We start from the raw sequence: 19724 nt of genomic DNA, 5'->3' as shown, positions 1-19724 counted from the left end.
AAAAAACTTCATCTGTATGGGTTGAAATGTGGACATACTGTAGTTTCGCTCTTGCTGTGTATTCTGTCCTCAGATTGAGCGGTTTGTCACCATTCCAAGGTGAGACTGATGAAGAGACTCTGAGGAACATCATTGCCATGAACTACGAGTTTGATGCGCGGTATTTCAGCATGACCACCTCCATGGCCAAAGATTTCATCCAGAAACTCTTGGTGAAAAATCCCAAGTATGTACTATAGGTACAGTATTTGTCCCAGTGGTAACTGTGGCCGTGACAGTGATATTGTCTTTCAGTGCTTGCTAAATGAAATAGGACGCATTATGTATCTCTTGTGAACAAACATTGCTGCAATTGCGCTGCTGTTGTGGCCAAAATCAATTATCTTCTCAAAGAGAACAGTAGTGCTGTTGCATCCCTTATATATTGAAACCTGTAGATTGATTGATTGATTGATTTGTTTATATAGGTGTCCTGCACCAGCCTATATGGGCTTCCAAGACACTAGACAGCAACATCAACCAGGGTGGTCGCATGACAACCATAGTACAGTTTCACAAATTCAAAATGAGAACACTAAAATAATCACTTAACATAACTGAAGTGTCCTGTTATGAGGAAAACTGTGCCAATTTTGCCAAAACAAAAATATCCTCATTATAGAGACAACTCAACATATCCCCTTCAGACAACCAAACATAGGACAATGAAACAGAAAATGAAATTTGTCTTCAACAACACCAAGATCACCAGATTATTGAGCTTGGCTCAGTGGTGAAGCCTTTTGCAATTTTTAAGGTCACTGTAATGTGAAATGATGGCTTATTTGACACATTTGACTGTAGCAAGCTAACCTCACTGTAGCCTTTCCATAACACAATCAGTGTTATGTCTGTCTGATGATAATGACTAAAGATTATTTAGTCATTATCATCAGACAGACATAACACTGATTGTTAGTATTAACCAACCATAGAATTATTGACATATATCTGTCATTAAAACTAATATCTGTAATAACTACAAAATATGACAGTAAAAGCATAACAGTGTGATGATTAAGAATATGATAATCACAGTTCCCATAAAGCAATGCTGTGTCATGGAAATAGTTAAGTTTTTCATTAATTCATATCTAATTGGACAATTTACATTTTACAAATGAATTTATGAAACCATAAACAAACCAGATAACTATTTCCTATTTAAATGGGCAATAAAAAGATGAATTATAAAAAGTTATTTACATATGAATATATTAATACATCAATAAATAGGTTAAATTAAAAAAAGGATTTTTAGAAAACAATATAAGTCTAGAAATACATAATTTAAAAGGTTCTAGGTTCACTTCCATTCAGTTGAATAGCTGTGTCGGTGACTTTGTCAGACAGCCTTGTTTCTGTAAAAATAAATACACACCAATCCTTCATCTACCGTTGTGTGATTAGGTTCAGTATGATATAATAAAGTTTATTGTCCAGTAAGAGACATTGGATAGATGGATTGAAGGAATTGCCATTCTGAACGGGTTGCTCCTATTTGTTTATTTGTTAGGATCCCCATTAGCTGTGCCCTAAAGCACAGCTAGTCTTCCTGGGGTCCACATCCCTGCTCACTTTCCTCTTCTCCATTTCCTTGCCACGTCGCCACCAGCAGTGTCTCTCTCCTTGGGGAGTGGGCTCAGGAAGCTCTGAGGGTGTTGGGCCTGGTCTGCATTGTAGCCTGAAGCTGGCTAATGTCTCTACTGGAAATGTTTCTACTAGCCTGAAGTGGCTACGGCGTCTGCACGACGCCATAATGTTGTTTTTTAAATAGATTGCTGAAGAATTACTTAACAATTTAGTAACGGGGGAAGGAACTGCTGGCAAGTTGCTGCCGCGCCTCCACCGTGATCTATTGTGATTTGTTTGATTTGTTTAAATCCGTCTGTTATAAACTGCTTAGTCCGTCCTGTCTGACACTTTGCAACTCCAAAATAGCAGTCTGGGTGCTCGGAGCTACTGTGCTGACATTCGGTAGCCTGGAGCTAACCTCGCCGGTAAAGGGCTCACCTGTAAGGGACTGTTGGGTCTCCTCTGTGCTCTCTGTGGCTGGATACTCTGATCTGGTGTGCCTTGTAATGCACACTTGATCAGGGTTGTTTGCTGCTATTCTACCTGCTCTCCTGGGAACCAAGTGGTTCCCGTGGATTATCGCCAACACGGAGGTTGCCCCATCCCAGTGCATGGTGCTTGCCTGCCGGCTAACCTGCTGCTTGACCCAGCAGCGTGTGTCTGGTCTCCCTAGCTTTGTGGCAACAGCCAATACGCTTACTCCTCTGCCTCTGCCAAGCTACATTTGTAGCTTCCTCATCATTGCCAGGTCATCAAACTGTTTGATTACACTATTTTTAAACTTTTCTCACCGTCATGATCAAACTCTTCATATGGATGGCTCTGTGTTTCACCGCAAACAAGCCCGTCCCTGCCGCTGAAATAATTTGCAACGTAGCTGCTGTGTCTCCGATCCCACTTCGCGACCCCTTCAGCTCTGCTTGCCCATTGTGACATTCTCAAACGATCAAGATGTGTACATTGTGGATCTTGTTGGAACTTTAAATACACACAACACAACAACAACACAAACATTTGCTCGTTCTGGTCCACTGAGCGACTCCCCCCTCGCACTGACACTTGTACTGTCAATCACAGTGTGTTATCCCCTTGCCCAAGGCAGCCACCTATGTACCACTTGACTGTTTAAAACTGGCTCTTTTCAATGTAAGATCTCATACCAGTTAGGCCCTGCTGGTTTATGAGCTTATTATGGACAGAAAGCTTGACGTTTTATGCCTCACTGAGACCTGGTAGCAGCCAAATGACTTCTACCATCTTAACAACGGCTAAAGACCTCCTAAGCCTTGTTTTTCTCACTGAATTTTCATCGTTATTAACTGTGTGACTTAGCATCCACACTGATGACTCTTCCAGTGTTTTTGTCAATGATTCCACCTCACTCCTTGACTGTCTTTGTATTCGCCAGCTTAAAACCACTGGGCGTCGACTTGAGCAGCTGTGCAAAAAGACTGGACTCTCAGTGCACAGTCAAATCTACGTTGAACACCTACTCCACTACAAGACCGCTCTCTCCATTGCCAAATCCTCGTACTCTTCCAACCTCATCAGTGCTGGTAAAGGCAACACTAGAGCCCTCTTCTCAACAGTCAGCCACCTACTTAAGTCTCCTAGAACCCTCCCCCTAAATATGTCCACTAACCAATGCACTGCCTTTCTTCAATTCTTTGACACCAAAATTAACACCATCCACCTACAGCTGGCCTCGTCATGCACTTCCCCAGGGACCCACCTTGGATGGTTTCCACCACTACTCATCAACTTCATCAGCTCCTCTCCAACTTCACCCCAGGAAATACACCATCTCTGAGCTCATCCTTAAAGCCAAATCCACTACCTGTCAGCTTGATCCCCTACCCACTACCCTTGCCAAAGCCTGTCTTCCATCCATTTACTCCATGACACAAAAATAAATCAACTCCTCCTCACCTCTGGAACTGTTCCCCCACTCTCAAAATGGCTGCAATTACACCCATCCTCAAAAAACCCAGTGCTGACCTGAACCATTACAGGCCCATCTTCAACCTTCCCTTCATTTCCAAAACTCTTGAGCGGGTGGTTGCCGCTCAACTACGGTCCCACCTTGACTCAAACAACCTCCATGAACCCTTCCAATCTGGTTTCCACCCTAAACACAACACTGAAATGGCCCTGGTTAAAATTACCAACGACCTCCTCTGTGCAGCTGACTGGTCTGTTCACTATCCTTATCCTCCTTGACCTCACTGTTGCCTTCAACACCATCTCTCACCCACTACTCCTGGAGTGCCTGGCTGACATTGGGATCACTGGTGTTGCACTCTCATGGCTGTCGTCATATCTCACTGACCGACAACAGTATGTCCAACTGAGGAACCACAAGTCAAGGTGTTCTGCTGTTCCACTGGGTGTCCCTCAAGGGTCAGTACTGGGTCCACTTCATTTCATCATTTACCTACTTCCCCTGGGCACAATCCTCCGTCACTATGGTGTCAACCTTCATTGCTACACTGATGATACGCAGCTCTACATCTCTACTAAACCCACCACTGCCCTTCCTCCCACCTCCCTTGCCGCCTGCCTCCAGGACATCAGGAGCTGGATGAGCAGGAACTTTTTGAAGCTCAGTGGCAGCAAAACTGAGGCCCTGCTCACTGGCTCCAAAGCCACCCTCTCCAAAGCCCAAAATACCAATTATACCAATACCAATAGGGTTTGTGCCCTATACTTCAATGTAAGATCTCATACCAGTTAGGCCCTGCTGGTTTATGAGCTTATTATGGACAGAAAGCTTGACGTTTTATGCCTCACTGAGACCTGGTAGCAGCCAAATGACTTCTACCATCTTAACAACGGCTAAAGACCTCCTAAGCCTTGTTTTTCTCACTGAATTTCATCGTTATTAACTGTGTGACTTAGCATCCACACTGATGACTCTTCCAGTGTTTTTGCCAATGATTCCACCTCACTCCTTGACTGTCTTTGTATTCGCCAGCTTAAAACCACTGGGCGTCGACTTGAGCAGCTGTGCAAAAAGACTGGACTCTCAGTGCACAGTCAAATCTACGTTGAACACCTACTCCACTACAAGACCGCTCTCTCCATTGCCAAATCCTCGTACTCTTCCAACCTCATCAGTGCTGGTAAAGGCAACACTAGAGCCCTCTTCTCAACAGTCAGCCACCTACTTAAGTCTCCTAGAACCCTCCCCCTAAATATGTCCACTAACCAATGCACTGCCTTTCTTCAATTCTTTGACACCAAAATTAACACCATCCACCTACAGCTGGCCTCGTCATGCACTTCCCCAGGGGACCCACCTTGGATGGTTTCCACCACTACTCATCAACTTCATCAGCTCCCTCTCCAACTTCACCCCAGGAAATACACCATCTCTGAGCTCATCCTTAAAGCCAAATCCACTACCTGTCAGCTTGATCCCCTACCCACTACCCTTGCCAAAGCCTGTCTTCCATCCATTTACTCCATGACACAAAAATAAATCAACTCCTCCCTCACCTCTGGAACTGTTCCCCCCACTCTCAAAATGGCTGCAATTACACCCATCCTCAAAAAACCCAGTGCTGACCTGAACCATTACAGGCCCATCTTCAACCTTCCCTTCATTTCCAAAACTCTTGAGCGGGTGGTTGCCGCTCAACTACGGTCCCACCTTGACTCAAACAACCTCCATGAACCCTTCCAATCTGGTTTCCACCCTAAACACAACACTGAAATGGCCCTGGTTAAAATTACCAACGACCTCCTCTGTGCAGCTGACTGGTCTGTTCACTATCCTTATCCTCCTTGACCTCACTGTTGCCTTCAACACCATCTCTCACCCACTACTCCTGGAGTGCCTGGCTGACATTGGGATCACTGGTGTTGCACTCTCATGGCTGTCGTCATATCTCACTGACCGACAACAGTATGTCCAACTGAGGAACCACAAGTCAAGGTGTTCTGCTGTTCCACTGGGTGTCCCTCAAGGGTCAGTACTGGGTCCACTTCATTTCATCATTTACCTACTTCCCCTGGGCACAATCCTCCGTCACTATGGTGTCAACCTTCATTGCTACACTGATGATACGCAGCTCTACATCTCTACTAAACCCACCACTGCCCTTCCTCCCACCTCCCTTGCCGCCTGCCTCCAGGACATCAGGAGCTGGATGAGCAGGAACTTTTTGAAGCTCAGTGGCAGCAAAACTGAGGCCCTGCTCACTGGCTCCAAAGCCACCCTCTCCAAAGCCCAAAATACCAATTATACCAATACCAATAGGGTTTGTGCCCTATACTGCAGCCCGCCACCAGGGGGCGATCGTGATGTTTTGGCTTCACTTTTGGGGAGCTGTCATGTCGTCCATCTTTATATACAGTCAACGGTGCAGTCTGACAGGGAGTGGCCTTGAGACGATTGATGGAGAAATTCAGCTGAAGCAAGGTCAGCACTATTTCCCACAGGTGCAGATGCAAATCTTAGCACTCTAAGCACTTCACTGTGGCAGCTTCCACATTGTCAACTGTCAGCACCTCTAGCCCAGCAAGAAGAAAACTGATCTGCAAAACTTCTCTGTTTATGTCATGGACTTGGTGGGAATAAATAATACAAATAAACAAAATTCCTGAATCTTATGAATAAAAAAGATAAAAGATGGACATTTATCTTCTTTGAAGCAGAACACAAATAGTCACTTGCAAAGTGTAACTTAATGTTTTTAGTATATTGTACTATACTATTGTACAAATACTGACTGTTTTGATGTGCGTTGTTTTGTCTTGTTTTGTTTGTAAATTCAGTTTTCTGCTGTGATACCCGGAGCTCTTTTACCAGAGAAGAGCTCATGAACATCAGGGGAACTACACCAGCAGACTTATTTCTGTCTTTTCTGCTGCCATGAGTGGAATTAATGGACATTCTGGTCAAAGGTGATCTCAACTTTGCTCTGCAATAAAACGCCGGGGAGAGGGAAGCGTGCTGGTGAGCTTGTGTGCCTCCATCGGCGTGGACTGCACACAGCATTACCGGGAATATTTCTCTCCAACGTGTGCTCACTGTGCAATAAACTGGATAAACTTCAGCTACTGATGAGGAAAAACAGAGACTTTTATTCATCTTGCGTTTTATGCTTCACGGAGACATGGCTGTGTGGATCGATCCTAATTCTTTCTTTCCACCTGATTCCTGCATACAGGCAGAAATTAAAGCTCTGTAAACCTGTTGTGAGGGCATCAAAGCAGTGGACCAGTGAAGCTATGGAGGACCTTCAGGCGTGCTTGGACTGTACTGACTGGGATATTTTCAGGACTGCTACCAACATTCTGGATGAGTTCACAGAGGCTGTGATGTCATACATCAGCTTTTGTGAGAACTGCTGTGTATCATCACGCACCAAGGTGAGTTACAACAACGACAAACCCTGGTTCACTGCTAAACTCAGACAGCTAAGGTTGGAAAAGGAAGAAGCGTTCAGGAGTGGAGTCCCCCCACTCCATTAACGACTTGCGCCTGGCCAACCAACTGAATGAGTTCTACTTTCGCCTTGAGAGACAATCCTGACACCATCCCCCATGAATCCATCCACCAGCTCCAGCCCACCAGCTCCACTTCAGCAGGGGCCTCGGCCAACTGCAGTGGCTGTGGCTTAGTGGCAGAGCGGGTCGTCCACCAATCGGAAGGTCGGCGGTTTGATCCCAGCGTCCCCCAGCCCACATGTCGGAGTGTCCTTGGGTAAGACACTGAACCCCAAATTGCTCCTGACTGCAGCGTTTCATTTTCTATGCCAAGAAGGTGATTGGCTGCAATCTAGCTTCCCTCCAGGACCTGTACATCTCCAGGACCCTGAGGCATGCAGGACAGATTGTGGTTGACCCCTCCAACCTTGGACACAAACTGTTTCAGACATTCCCCTCCAGCAGGAGGCTGCAGTCTATCAGGACCAAAACCTCATACCACAAAAACAGTTTTTTCCATCTGCAGCTGGCCTCATCCACAAGGCCCGGGACCCCCATTGACACTGACTCTCATACCCACCTTGTGGTCAGTGCTAATCATTATTTAGATAAATGTTATTTAAAAATAACTGTTCTATTCTGTAATTAATGTGAGTCTCAACTTCTTGAGATATTCTAGGGATCTCTTATGCCACCAAACCAGAGGAAGCCACAATGCTACTCCTTAATGAAACATATACAGTAGCTGTGTATGTTAACTGCTGCCTCCACACACAGGACATCTGAATGTCAGGTTTCTTTTTCCACATTCCAGATTTGTCCATAAACATTACAAAGTGTAAAAACCACAATTTTTGTGGCTTTGGTTGGCAGAAGCACACACACACAGACCTCTCCAAAATTTAAACACCTTCATGTATGTTGAGTTTATCCTTCAGGTCTACAATGTCACAGAGTCTGTAATGCGTTAGATTAATAAATCTTACCTATTTTGTTCACGTTACTGAATAATCTGTTTATGTTAATTATTAAATACATGTAGCCATCACAGAGCAGCAGGAACCATACAAGCATCTCCAAATTAAGAATGGGCATTTTTGTTTTTAAAGAATTTTTTTTGGCATTTCTGCTTTATTTGGTAGTGACAGTAGAGAGAGACAGGAAAGGCAGGGGAGAGAGAGGGGATAACATACAGCAAAGGGCTCAGGCCTTACCGCTGCGGTAAGGACTCAGTCTTGATACGTGGTGTGCGTTCTACCAGGTAAGCTACGGAATGTTATTTTTCTTCTTTGTCCAAATGAATCACGTTTTTGAGGGGATAAAGGTGCTCGAAAACTCCCAAACTTTGCACACGACAGAAGTGGCGAAAATAAAAATAAAAAATACGTCTGATATGGGTCTTGGGCATGGGTGTGGCAAAATGACTCCAGAGCACCCCCTACAAAACTTTTAAAAAGCAGCTCCTGCGGTATGTTTCACCTACGTGTACGAAATTTAGGAGGTACATGCATCACCCCAAGACATGCAAAAAAACTTGAATGTGTAGTTTTAGGCCATTTTTTGGCATTTACGGGCTCTGTGCTTTAACAAACGCCTCCTAGAGAATTAATCAGATCAATTTCAAATTTTTGCAGTGCTGTCTAAAGTCCTTCATAGTGAAAAGTTGTGCTAAGTGTGAGTTTTTGTTGAAGGGTGTGTCCGTGACATGGCGTCGAATTTCCATGTTTTGCCATGACACAGGAAGTTGTTGTAAGTCAGTGTACATGGTCAAATCTGCCCCAAACGTCACATGTTTGATAAGAGTCTGTGCCTGAAGACAACTACATGCCAATATTCACTCATAGTCATAGCGCCACCTACTGGCAACAGGAAATGAAATGTTTTACACTTTTGATGTACACCTCCCAGCAGGCTGACCAGTTCCACCTCTAATTTGGGCAGAAAATCCTTGATGATGCTACATTGTGAAACTTGTGAGTTTTCGTTGAATGGCATGTCCTTGTCATGGCGTCAAACTTTGATGTTTCGCCGCAAAAGAGGAAGTTGCTGTAACTTGAGTGTACATGGTCAAATCTGCCCCAAGTTTCACATATTTAATATCAGTCCCGACCTGAAGACATCTAAATGCCAATTTTCAGTCATAATCATAGTGCCACCTACTGGCAACAGGAAATGACATGTTTTATACTTTGATGTACACCTCCCAGCAGGCTGACCAGATCCACCCCAAATTTTGGCAGACCCGTTCTACCTCTAAGCCACAGCTGCCCCATTTATGCAGACAGTATGAAATTATTGGGGTGTGGAGGGGTCCTTCAACATCTGCCAGACAATGCTGAAGATGAGTCTGTGGTGGCCAGTGCTATCCTGTATGCTGTTGTATGCTGGGGCAGCAGGTTGAGGGTAGTGAACGCTAAGAGACTCAACAAACTGATCCATAAGGCCAGTGATATTGTGGGGGTGGAGCTGGACTCTCTGGCGGTGGTGTCAGAGAGGAGGATGCTGGCCAAACTACATGCCATCTTGGACAGTGTCTCCCACCCACTCCATGATGTGCTGGTCAAACAAAGGAGTACCTTAAGCGGAAGACTCATCCCCCCAAAAAGCATGACAGAGCGCCACAGGAAGTCATTCCTGCCTGTGACCATCAAACTCTTTAACTCCTCCCTCTAAGTGTTAGTCTGTATGACCCTAAGTCATAAAACTGGACATTGATCATTACATCTCTGCAATACTTGACACAGTTGTGCAATATTCTGTGTTAATACTCCTGTGCAATATACTCTTTTCAGTTTAAAATTCCCTATTTATTGACATTGATTTTATTCATACCTCTATTACTGCTGTGCAATATCCTCCGTCTCATTATAATCTTAATAAGCTACACTTAACTTGGCAGTTCATGCACTATTACCTTATACCGTATTATTATCATCAACCGATAAACCCACTTTGTACTTCACACTTATTTTATTTTATACTTATACCCACTTGGTACTTAATTTATTTTCTGACCTGTATTATAGTGTATTATATTTTTTGCTTAGTACTTCTATTCCTGTGTGCACTGATGTGATAGTGAGCTGCTGTAGCAAAAGAGTTTCCCCTTGGGGATCAATAAAGTAAATATTTTTTACTGCGCTCAATAGAATCTCAGTGTCCTCATGTGCGCACAGAGGAGCAACCAACCCACTATTACATTGTGAAGGTAAAGAGATAAAAACCTCTCTGAAGAGAAAGTACTGGCAGGTGCTGATTCTGAGGACAGGCAGGATGGACTTCTAGGCCTACAGTATCTGAAACATGACGCATCATTAATAACATGTTGAATAAAACACCACACAGTAAGTGGTAATCAGCCTGTATGTGTTAATCCTGTATGTTTAAGATTTTTTTCTTTTCCCTTCTGCCGTTTTGACGAGTCAGCAGCAGCTGAGCTTGTTGCAATTTAAATATTTGCGATTATGTGGATCATATTATTTATCCCGCTGTCATATTATTCAAGCTCAACTATAGAAAATGTCCAACATCTGTCAATTGTTTATTCTAAACATTAATATGCATATGAAAATACATTCCCGCCGGCATGAGCCTGATACAGTATGACATCACATATCTGAATGTTAAGTAGGGCACAGTTACTAGCTATATAAAGAGGTAATATTAATGTATTTGTCATGACGCGATGCGTCAGTGTCTCTTTATCCAGTTGACAGTTAGGAGCAAATTCAAAGCAGTACATGAGCAACAGAACGACTGACATCAGCACAGAAATGACCATGGTAAAAAAGAAAACACCACAATAGACCCAAAAACAGCACAATACCCAAGGAACTTGTCGAAAAACTTCCTAAAACCATACAGATTTTTAAAAAGCCATCAATACTGCATCCCCTAGTAGCAAGAACCCTGCCGGTCATTGTGACTGATCCAGCAATTTCCCGCATTCCTGGGGAACCCAGGATCAGCACCTTGGATGGTGATTATGACACACTTTTTGCAAATATATTTAACAGCAGTGAAGTTCCCGAAGTTCAGCTCATCATAGTCTTGTTATCCAGAAGCCTTCAGCCAGATAAAGTTAGCACATTAAGCTGACGTGGAAAAGCTCTCCGTAGCAAGTTATATTCACAACAGTTTACAGTCTACAACATCACCAGCTACCATCATCAGCTAACAGCATGCTAGCAAAGTAGTGTGGTGGTATCACCTGCAGCACAGTGACTGGAAAAGGAATCACTGACTGAATTGTTTTTATAATAATAATAATAATAATTATTATTATTATTATTATTATTATTATCATCATGATTTTATGGTGTAGCGGTACAATGTCTTATCTGTGTTTAAGTAATAAGTCAATAGGGTTAACAAAATTCAAGGGCACAGGCAACGCAGATGAGGCTTAAGAGTGTAATAATCACACTTATATATTTTAATAATATAATGAATTGTACAGGGTAAGCAACATGTCAGTCCAGATATATTTTAAAGTGGTGAGTCTTTTTTCTATGTTAAAACATGGTGAAGGATTCTACAGTTCTGACCTCAACTGGGAGTTTGTTCCACTGCTGGGATGAAATAACAGAGAATATTTACAGTATATCTTCATATAATTATTAAGATCACTGTGTGACAGTGGCTCCAGGAAAAGAAATTATAGACATCTTGCAACACAGGGTCCTCCCCATGGCCTATCCAATATCGTGATATAGCTGCTGATTCATTGTTTGCTTTCCTGTAGTAATGACCAATAACAATATCTTCCATCTTATTACAACAAGCTGCCTTATGTAATATGTAAAAAGAGTACTCCTGTTTTCTATTCTTATGCGTATGTTTTCTGTCCTTTTTCTGTTAGTTTGCAGTAGAGAGTGGCAAAATGCACATGTACTTAGATAAGTAAACATTATTACTTGTTATTACCATTCCCCTGATCTGTTGTCATTACTTCTGTATTTATGTGTATTGCAGTGATAGAATGACAGCTGAGGAGTGTCTGCTTCATCCATGGATTAAGGTTACTACAAGTCTTCTACAATTTTAAGGCGTACAAACCTGCTTTAGTTGTTTACTGCATCATGCTGCTAAATTATAAAGAGTACAGTCTAGACCTGCTCTATAGGAAAGGTGCAATGAGATGACTTACTCTGTTATGAATTAGTGCTATATAAATAAAATTGAATTGAATGTTACTGCGTGTTACTTATAATGAATACAAAAGTTGTCATCTGTTTCAGCCCATCACGCGCAAACAGGTGGCCAATAGGAATCGATCCTCAATCAATATGAAGAACTTTAAGAAGTTCAACGCAAAAAGGAAATGGAAGGTGAGTCTGGATATGTATGCCAAACCAACATTTTACAAGTATTATTTATTTCTAGGCATAAAAATAAACTCTTTATTAAAGAGCCGAACAGAGTTCAGAATGTAATATTTCACCTGTATTAACTATTAATTAAATGCAGAATTACAACTGGTGCCGGTATCCATGCAAGCAGCTGCTGCACCAATGCTTACCAATACCTTTCAATATAATTAAACATTAGAATAAATTTTACTATAAAGATGAATATAGGTAGCAAAATGTTGTCGGGGCCCCCTGTATTATGATTAGCTACCTGTTTTTATATGCCCTGTTCACAAAGTAAATGAAATAGAAATACTGACTGATGTAAATAAAGACAGAGTTGCTCTAGTTCTCCCCCATCCAACGATCCTTAAGAACATTCAAGTATTCTGGTTGGTTGCACTATTGTCTGGCAAGCTTTACTGAACACGGGAAAAAAATCTTCTTTCACCCCCTGTCCTCCTTTTAGATGTCCTATAACATGGTGTGGATGTGTAACCGGCTGGTCCACTTGAAATTGCTGTGTAAAGGGAGCTCAGATCCAGATCCACTACAGGTGAGACCACTTTATGTCACTCAACTCACATCCTGATTGAAGGTGAAAAGAAAATAACCCCTTGTGAGTTTCTTATATTTTGTCCACCTTATTACTATGTGGACACTTTTCATTATAATACAGTCCAGTACAAAACCAACACTAACTGCAGTCTCAGTAATGAACTGAGACTTCTCTCAACAGTTCTTTGATACAGTATCAACAATTGACATACGTCTCATAAATATAGTATTTATAATATAATATTCTGTAATAATATTTATTACAGAAGATTTAGATTGCGTTTCAATATAGGGGTTTCTGTTTTCTTCTCTCTTAGTGTATGCACTGTTAATATTATTACTAGGTTTTGACACCTTTTAGACTCAATCCAACTGAACCCACCTCATACTGCCAGACCTGAACACAACCTGCAACTGAGGCTATATACTGTATTTTTTATTTCTTCATCAAAGAACGGTTATATGCTTGCTTTGGAAAGTCTTTATGACAAATAAAAAATAACTAATCTGACAGCAGCAACAAACCAACATAGATTATGGCACAGTGGTCCACAAAACATATAGAACTTCTACTAGCCGATAAACCAGAGGTTTAGTGGCAATACACACACTGCAGTCAACCAGTAGAGGCACCATCGGCAAGCTCTTTAAGAGGAGGAGTAGTGGAGGAAGAAGTTGCATCTACCGTAGATGGTTTTAGCACCATCCTCGACTGGTCAACCAAAGGAGAAACAGAAAAAGATCCAGAGTGACTTTTCCACCAACCCAGTATGACTCGGTCATCCTGCATAGTGTGATCTCTAGCAATAGCAATAGCAAGTTTATTTATATAGCACATTTTGTACACAGGAGCAATTCAATGTACTTTACATAAATAAAAGCAAAAAGGAACATCCATGTATAAAATTTAATTAAAAGAAAGTACAAAGTACATCAAATAGAAATTAAAAAGAGATTCATTAAAAGATAAGTAATATAAAAGAAAATACAAAAGTACATAAAATAGAATAAAAACATAGTGAAAGTAGCCTCAACTGTATTTACATCTGTTGGATAACTGAATAGAGAGCCATAGAGCAAAGGCCTGCCAGTAGAGCTTATATGTAAGCCTGTCAGGAGGGACTAGAGGTCTACTTCAGGGTTAAAGTGCATTGATTCCTACTGGAAATAAACACGTGGATGAGCTTCTCTTGGTCATTTTGGGACATTTTGGGAGTCTGGCTATATTTTTAAGGTGATAGAAGGCTGTCTTAGTGATTGCTTTGATATGGCTGGTGAAAGTGAGATCTGAGTCTATTAGTATGCCAAGATTTTGGACTTGGTTTTTAGTGCCTGAGAGTTGAGTTGCTTACTAATACTAATTATTTTCTCTTTGTTGCCAAACACAATAATCTCTGTTTTATCCTTTCTCTCTTTAATTGAAGAAAATGTTGGCTCATCCACTCATCTATCTACTCTAGACAATGACACAGTGAGTCTATTGGGCTGAAATCATCTAGTGAGAGAGCCAGATATAACTGAGTATCATCATAGCAATGTTGTTGCAGCAGCATGTAGAGATTAAACAGGAGAGGTCCAAGAACTGCCACTCTATCAGATTCATAACTGTCAATGGTGACAAAGTAACTCCAGCCTTCTAAATAAGACCTGAACCAATTAAGGACTGCTGCGGAGGGTCCTACCCAATTTTCCAACCTGTCCAGCAGTATTCTATGATCTACAGTGTCAAATGCCGCACTGAGATCTAGTAAAACCAGAACTGATATTTTACCAGAGTTAGAATTCAGCCGTATATCATTTAACACATTTTTAAGAGCTGTTTCAGTACTGAGCTGGGGTTGGAAGCCTGATTAAAATTTGTCAAAATGACCACTTGAGTTAAAGAGACAATATGTTGATAATTTAAGATGCCAAACTGTTTCCTCTAGGGTTTTTTGGTCAATAGTGGGCGGCTGTGGCTTCGGTGTGTGAGTGTACGTGAATGATTAGTTACTTTCTTTGGACTGATGAGCAATTAGCATCTGCCATCAGTGTGTGAATGTGATATGTAGTGTGAAAGACGAAAGAAAGGCACTGTACAGTCTGTTTACCATTATCAAATTGTGACATAATAGTCAAATTATTTCTAGGTGGTCATAGAGACAGCATCGTTCTGTTGTTTGACTATGTGGCGTTGTTGGTCAGTCTAATAGGGTTGATGTTTTCACTAAAGAAGCAAGAAAATTCATTACATTTCTGTTTGTAAACGTATCAACCATGGTAAAGTGCAGGTATTATTGATGTTAATGTAACTGTCTAGCCCTGCATAACTCTTAGTTAAAACTACAAAGGCTTTGTTTATATAGGTAATAGTGAATTTGAAGTTTAGTTTTGCTCCACTTACATTCGGCTTTCCTGCATTCTCTGTTCAGGGCTTTTATCATCATGGTATTTCTCCATGGTGCCTTCTGTTTGCTCAAAGTTTTCTTGACTTTTACTGGTGCAACAACATCCATGACATACACAATTTTCAAGTTAAAGTTATCCAGTACATCAACTGTCTCTGCAGTCATGGTTTGTGACAGTAGTTATTGTCTCTGTAAACTGAGCACTATTACTCTTGTTTATATACCTTTTCTTAACAGAAACAGAGCTAATTTGAACATCCGGTGCGATCAGTAACTCAAAGAAGACACAGAAATGATCAGACAGAACCAAGTCCTTAACCATAGCAGAAGAAAAGTTGAGATTAAATCTAGTGTGGCCTCGAGCAAGAGTAGGCTCTTTCACATGTTGCAGAGACCAAAAGTGTCAAGTAGTGCAAAAAGTTCTTTGACATTATTGGCCATGTTATTATTTATGTGGATGCTAAAATCTTTAAATAAAGCAGCTGCTCCTCCTTCTTTCTTGCCAGTTCGGCAGGTATTCATAAAACTGAAATTTATTGGTGCTGTCTCGTTGAGAACAGTAGCACTGCTGCTTTCTGCTAACCACATCTCAGTAAGAAACAGAAAATCTAAATTGTAGGACATTATAATATCATCAACTAAAAATTGTTTGTTGGCTAGAGATCTGATATTAAGTAGCGATAGCTTTGCAGAGATAATAGGAGCCCTTTGGGCAGTCTGGGGTTGTCATGGTACCGGTAACAGATTAGACTAATTTACCTCTGTTATAGTTTGAGGTTTAGTCATATTTCCTGTTTTATTTTGTAGTATTCTCCTCCCCTTGTTTGTCTTGTAGTTTTGCTTCCTGTCTTTGTTTGCTTTCCCTCCAGTTTTGATTGTTGGCCCCTCCTTGATTGTTTGCACCAGTGTCTCGTTGTCCCACCTTCCTTAGGGTATTTAGTCCAGGCTGCGCACTTTTGCCTTGTTCCCGTGTCCAGTTTCTTACCGTGAGTTCTTTTGTATGGATTCTTTGTCTTCCTTGGACTGTGTCTGGATTCTGGACTTTGAACTTTGCCTGCTCCCTGTCAGATTTGTTTAGCCTTGTTAGACTAATTTCCTTGTTTCTACCACTGCCAGCCAGTAACCTGTTTTCCTTTACCTGGACCTGTATCTGCCTACCTGCCTGTTACCTGTTGCCTGTCTGTCTGCCTGTACCTGCCCGTAAGCTACATCACCCAATAAATACTGTAGTTATCCGGCTACCTCATCCTCATTCCGCTTCCTGGTCTTCTGCATTTGGGTCCTCATACTGCACCACTTACGACAACTTCACAAGTTGAATACACTCAACTGAGGGCAACTGTGGCTTAGTGGTAGAGCGGGTCGTCCACCAATGAGAAGTTTGGCGGTTTGATCCCGGCTTCCCCCAGCAAGACACCAAATTAGAGTGTGGGTGAATGATTTACTTTCTTTGTATGTGATTATGTAGTTGAAGTGCTTTGAGTAGTCGAAAAAGACTAGAAAGGTCCTATATAAGTACAGTCCATTTACCATTCAATTCCTTCTATTTCTAATCAACATCAGAATAAAGAACATTATAGGCATTCTGGGTCCCAGCGTGTTCTCAGAACAGCTGTCAGTGCCATCTCTACTCTGTTCTTAGGGCATACAGTGAGGTTTTCATCTGTTGCCACAACAAGGTCATAATGTTTTCACAATGCTAATGGCCTTGGGGATTTTCAGAAGCTCTGCAAGGTTTTGTTATATTTCGTCCATTACTGACTGCTAGCTAGAGAGAATTTTTGAATTAAGTTATATTTTCCTAATCCAGCCTGAACCAAGCCCGAAGCTTTACTAAAAAGAAAAAGTACCTGTTGTTGGGACCCGTCAGGTTCGGGTCTGGTTTCTGTTCCATTTTAAGACAATTATGTACCATATACTGTATGTAATACCATATAAAAAATATATACATATGTATATATATATATATATATATATATATATATATATATATATATATATATATATATATATATGTTTGAGGAAAAACCACACTGAAATTGACCATGTCAAATTGGACTTTTATTATGTGCAACACAAAGTCAAATAATTGGTTTAAGTGAAAGCAAACAGGCCTGAAAAACAGTTACAAATAATCATATTTAAAACAATGAACGCTATTCGGAGATGTATTTTTCTACTTCTAGTTTTTAACTGCAGCATGGTGCCCAGGTTAGACAAGGTTAGTTATGTGTGATATGTTTTTTGATACTGTTTCTGGATTATGATAGGTGACAGAGGAGAATGTGACAGCTAAAACATGAATGGATCAAAACAGTAAACAAGACTCTATCAAGAAAAAGAAACCTCTATTAAAAGGTTTATTTTGAAAGTTGAAGTCCTGTACAACATGTATGAGTAGTTAAGTTTAGATGGTCTACTTCAAATCCACATTGTAAGCTTTACAAGATATAGTTGTGCAACTTTATATGAGACCCAACAGTGCGTATCAGATTAAAATCCAACTGTACTGATCCTTTTCTCCAGAGACAATGTGAAAGCGACGTAGAGGACACAGAAAGCAAGCCTGCCTCTCTGCTGCGTCGCAGACTCAGCAGCAGTTCATAGAGCTGACCACAGGACGGCAGAAGAGTCCGGGATGTTCAGCAGAGCAGAGAGGCCCAAACTGGAGGGGAGGATCCCTGAAGGGAAATGTTTTCTTTTACACTGTTTTAAGAGAAATAGACAACTAAATGTTGTAAAGTGTTACACAGTGTCTCAGAAGTGCCTGAGATTGTAGTGTTAAATAAGTGAGCACTGCCTGATCTGATGAGCATTTCTTTATGAAAGACATTTAGAAGATAAATTGGTGGAAACTTAGGATGGACTGTCACAGTTGATACATGCCTTTAATGATGCTTGTTTTGAAGGTTAGAATGTATTTGGGTGGTTACTAATTTGGGGAAACTCTTTGATTAAACAATGTGCACAGAAAAGCTTTAGGTAGAACTCTATTTCCTCTGCAGAAAATGTCAAACTAATTTTAATTTGTCTTCCATGACTTTTACAAATGCAAATACTAGATCTATTTTTGTTTTAAATGTTGTCCTGTGATGGCTAATACTGGTATAGTATGTACAATATATGTAAACATAAGGAACTGTAAAAATAGAATACAAAACTGTTACACTAAAGTTGTTTAGCTAAAAGGAAAACCATGGTTACTTAAGTTTTATTTTCATAGCCCTGGCCACAATTTCAACCACTTATGATAACATTGTACTCACCAAGTGAATATAACAGAGTGACATCGCTAAAAGAAGTTTGGGTCAAGAAACTCTCATTTACTTATTTAGCAGAGAAAATGAAAGCGAGTGGTAAAATCATTAGCCACAATGTCTGTTGGAAACATCCATCACAGTTTACAGACCCATTTCCTGCTTTTATTTCAATCTGTGTTGTGTGTGTAGTTTCTTTTGCTATGATGGATTATTAGTAACATTTCAGGTCTGTTTGATCTCCAAATAAAGTGGTTTGTTGGCTTGTTTGCAACCTGTCATCAATAACATGTACCACAGACAAACTCTTGCTTCAGTTTTGACTCACTGTAGTTTTGAGCAATTTGTTTTCCTGGTGAATGAGGAATTGCAGTAATTGGTGGTTAATGTGGTTAAACTGTTTGTTTAAAACTTGATTGTCTGACTGCTCATGTTTGTTGCCCCATTGGACCTATTTTAGCAACGTCGCCATGTTCCCAGATCTCATGAATTACTTTGGTGAGCACAATGTTATCATAACTAATAGAACTGATGGCTGGAGCAATAAAAATAAAACCCAAGCTGTAATAAACTAGACTGTAAAGCAGAGTTTTGTTGTCCTCTCTGGTTGTAAGTTTCAAGTTGTTTCACCTCTGACCACAGCTGGCATCACTGATGGCTACTGTTAAGTCTTTAAGGGTCCATGATTTTGTTGTAGCACCCAATATCACTCCAAAATCCCAAATTGCTGTTAATGTTCAAATTCCACTCTTTATTGATGACAAAACAATCCCACCTCAATTAGTAGCTATGCTTGAGCTTTTGACTGTATCACTCCTCATTAGTAGCTTGCTCAGTTGATATGGAAATGTAGAAACTTTCTATGATTCTGAGAGCCTCTAGGACTTCTCATCCATGTTGACTTAAAAGTTGAGCTAGCTTTTGACCCTTTCAGTGAGTGTTTAAGTTTTGTCTATATAATATTTTATACTGCAGAAGATACAATATTTGAATTTGCTGAAATGACCTGTATTTGTTTAACTGTTTAATTTCCTTTTCATCTCATTCAGTTGATTGATTTGACAAGGCACATTACAGTAAATCTAAGATAGTGCAACTGCAGTAACTTTGATCACCATTATGAG

At 40.9% G+C, this 19724-nt stretch overlaps 1 protein-coding gene across 4 annotated transcripts in view; it reads left to right on the top strand.

Moving 5' to 3' along the window:
• si:dkey-240h12.4 (death-associated protein kinase 2) overlaps positions 1-19188 on the top strand; it is a 52554-nt gene extending 33366 nt beyond the window's left edge. For 3 of the 4 annotated variants that reach the window (XM_044170501.1, XM_044170500.1, XM_044170499.1), the window contains exons 8-12: positions 74-226; positions 12022-12067; positions 12288-12377; positions 12868-12954; positions 17870-19188. In XM_044170501.1, coding sequence (XP_044026436.1) covers positions 74-226; positions 12022-12067; positions 12288-12377; positions 12868-12954; positions 17870-17950 — 457 coding nt within the window. In that variant the 3' untranslated portion in view covers positions 17951-19188. Of the gene's footprint in view, positions 1-73; positions 227-3022; positions 3331-12021; positions 12068-12287; positions 12378-12867; positions 12955-17869 lie in introns of those variants that run through there. The other variant, XM_044170502.1, reaches the window with a different exon arrangement.
• Positions 19189-19724: the final 536 nt, after the last annotated feature.

The sequence above is a fragment of the Siniperca chuatsi genome, linkage group LG17, assembly GCF_020085105.1.
Source record: "Siniperca chuatsi isolate FFG_IHB_CAS linkage group LG17, ASM2008510v1, whole genome shotgun sequence".
Classification (NCBI taxonomy): domain Eukaryota; kingdom Metazoa; phylum Chordata; class Actinopteri; order Centrarchiformes; family Sinipercidae; genus Siniperca; species Siniperca chuatsi.
The sequence above is the reverse complement of the archived record's forward strand: the minus strand, read 5'-3'. Positions and strand labels throughout refer to the sequence as shown.